A 2,948-nucleotide genomic window follows, 5' to 3' on the forward strand; every position below is an offset into this window, starting at 1 on the left:
GAGAGGCATCAGGCATTTGAACTCATTTATTTTAGGAACAACAAGACTTAATATATGGTATCAGAAGGTATCTGGAATGTTTCTAATGTCCAGGGGTTCACACAACGACCAAATAAGGTATAGCAGGTCAGACAAAGAATGTTAACCTTAAAGGAAATCTTCTCCTCCACATATAGCCAGAATATTAATTTATGCAGGAATTAAATCTAACAATTAGTTATATTGATTAATAAAAGAAAACTTAGCAGGTATTCAACATTAATATTTTATTCAGCAAACAGCTATTTTTGTAGAAAAACAAAACTACTTGATTATATAGAATTATGTTTGGTCGTAATTTGAAATCTACAAGTTAACTCTTTTATTGAACTCCTCATACACAAGTAATAACATAGAAATACAAAAATGTTTTATTATAGTTTTGAAATGATTACTCATTACTCATACTCAGTGTGTTAATAAACAGTTTCAGTTGAATCACTTTATAACTGTCACCAACTCAGGGCAGATGAACGATGCCACACAAGAACTGACGTGAACTGGAGATTTATTTGGGTGCACAAAAGACAGGCTAGTATCCACAGGCCAATAAATATCCACATGTTAATAGGGTCAGTACAAGAAACAGAGCTACATAACAACAGACAACTAGAACTGACAATGAGTGAGAACAAACACAGGGTATACATTGAATCCAAGGGATTGTGAATCAGGTCCAAGTGTAATCAAAAATGGATTCCGGTGCGGAAACAAAAGTTATGTCTACAGATAATTTTCATGTATTAATTGATTTTTTTTGCAGCTCTACTATGTTGAATTCACAAGTAGTAACTTTAGTGCCACTTTAACATTGTGCCAAGTATTTTGTTTACAAATACAAAAAGAAAAGTCCTTTTGCTGTCTTGGTGTAAAAATAATTGTAGGTTAGTAATTATTAAAACGATTAAACATGTAAATTACTTTGATAGTTATAATGCATCAATCAATTGAGATCTTCCCAAACCTCATTGTTTTAAAAACTCTTTGCAACAATAATCCCAACTGCCATCAGTGGTTTCGCACCACAGGTAATTTTTGTAATGGTAACCACATGGGGAATCAGGCTTGCAGGTTTTTTCACTGATAGTGGAGAAGTAGGTGTCAGAAGTACAACAATAGTTCCAGCTGTTATCATGATCTGTGTAGCACCATTGGTAGCGTTTATTGTACTTTGCACAGGCGTGGTTCCTGCGGCAATACTTTCCATCTCTACCCCTACTTCCCCAGAGCGGAGGGCTGCAGTATGCCTGGGACTTGTCTTCTGTGTAACACCAGTAGTAGTCTTGTCCATATGTGGCACAGGGATGATCAACTCGACATCTCTGTCCTGCAGTGGCGATTAGAGAGTACTGAGGTGAACACTGTATCTGTGTCCCACCTGAGTAACACAGGTAGTCATTAAGACTATCCTGATACAGGCAGGGTGTAGAGCAGCAAGGCTTGTTTTGTCCTCCTTCTGTGGAGCATGTACATCTGTAACTATTATCTGTATAGCTGATGCATGGTGAGCCGTCAGCTGCGGTCTTCTTATCAAAAGATTTCTCCGGGACCAGCTGACATTCAACAGATTCCGACCCCTCAGACACCTGCCTTTTCCAGAGATCATGACATTTATCAGACCTGCGACTTTTTTTGTCATCAGATATAACACAAGCAGTCTTAATCTTTCTTTTGTTCCTTTCAGTTGATTTGAAATAAGAGCTCAAGCTCTCATAGGTAAGTGTTGCTGTCAGTTGAGTAATTTGAGGCATTGATGTCGAAGGACTGTTATTGTCACTACTGATGATGTTTTGGAGTGCAAACAAGTTGTTCTGAGCATCTTCAGACATTTGAAGTCTTTGGTCCTCTGGTAATTTAATTCTTTTAAGGAATTCTTGAATAGCATTGTCGGATGCTGGCTTGTCACTAAAACAATTATCATGAAAAATCTGAACTGATGGAGTTGATTGTTCATATAGTTCATCAAGCTTCTTATTCATTTCTGAAACACTCATTAACTTTATGTTAAATTCAGGCTTGTTAATTCCTAGAAAGCCAAAGGAAAAAACTTTGTTACGTTATCTTTGTGGTTATAACAGACAGCTGTCCAGATATGAGATGGAACTGTGACCCTTTTTTCACTTTGTGGTATTTTGTCATTACCAGGCACAGTACCTGTGATAATGTATACTTCAGCATCATCAATATCATTAAAAAATGCATCTAAAAAGCTTTTCAAATAACCCTCCCAGATCTTCCACTGAATGCGGTTGAAGCAAGCATCCATAGGTGCAACATTGGTCAGTGTATAGGTCACACTACGTTCGGGTCTGCATCTGTAACTGTTGGGGTACAGATGCCCACGATCATATCCTGTGTTTTCATAGTCATTAAAGACGGCTTGACTATTTTTTAACTTATTTAAATCTTCTTCATATTCATTCTGGGGCATCATGTGATCAGTTTCACTGTCTTCAGAAACAACCTGCCGAAGAAACACACACACAAAACCGACATTTTCATTATTTTATTGTCAAATTGCTCTATTAGAAAGATCAATTAAGTTCCATGAATTTATCCATAGATCTAATATGTTTAAAATAGGGCTGGGCACCAGAATATGTCATCACCTTAATGCATAATAAATTAACGCCGTCAATTATTTTGTCGTGCATTCACGCAGTTTTTTTAAGTATTTTATTTCGAAAGTGCCTTGCTCACTGGCTCTGAAACGTAAAGACAAACCATAGGTCACAGAAGTGGTGGGATGTTGATTGGTACTGGCTTGCGAATGGCATCACTCCGCGTCTCAACCAATAAGAGGATTTGGGGTTGGCCCAAGACTGCTGAAGTGCGCACAAGAACCAGTAACACCAGAACTGAATGGAAGGGACCAAACTCTTATATGGAGAGTTTTAAACTGTAAAATT

General features: G+C 37.4%; 1 protein-coding gene across 1 annotated transcript; it reads right to left on the minus strand.

Moving 5' to 3' along the window:
* Positions 1–1,004: 1,004 nt before the first annotated feature.
* LOC130417124 (uncharacterized) lies at positions 1,005–2,503 on the minus strand (the record flags this gene model as incomplete). Its single annotated transcript, XM_056742426.1, is given in 2 exon segments — positions 1,005–2,095; positions 2,098–2,503. Coding segments are annotated over 2 exon segments (1,497 nt in total), but the record flags the coding sequence as incomplete, so codon positions are not given.
* Positions 2,504–2,948: the final 445 nt, after the last annotated feature.

This window comes from Triplophysa dalaica, unplaced genomic scaffold (assembly GCF_015846415.1).
Source record: "Triplophysa dalaica isolate WHDGS20190420 unplaced genomic scaffold, ASM1584641v1 Contig17, whole genome shotgun sequence".
NCBI classification, from domain to species: domain Eukaryota; kingdom Metazoa; phylum Chordata; class Actinopteri; order Cypriniformes; family Nemacheilidae; genus Triplophysa; species Triplophysa dalaica.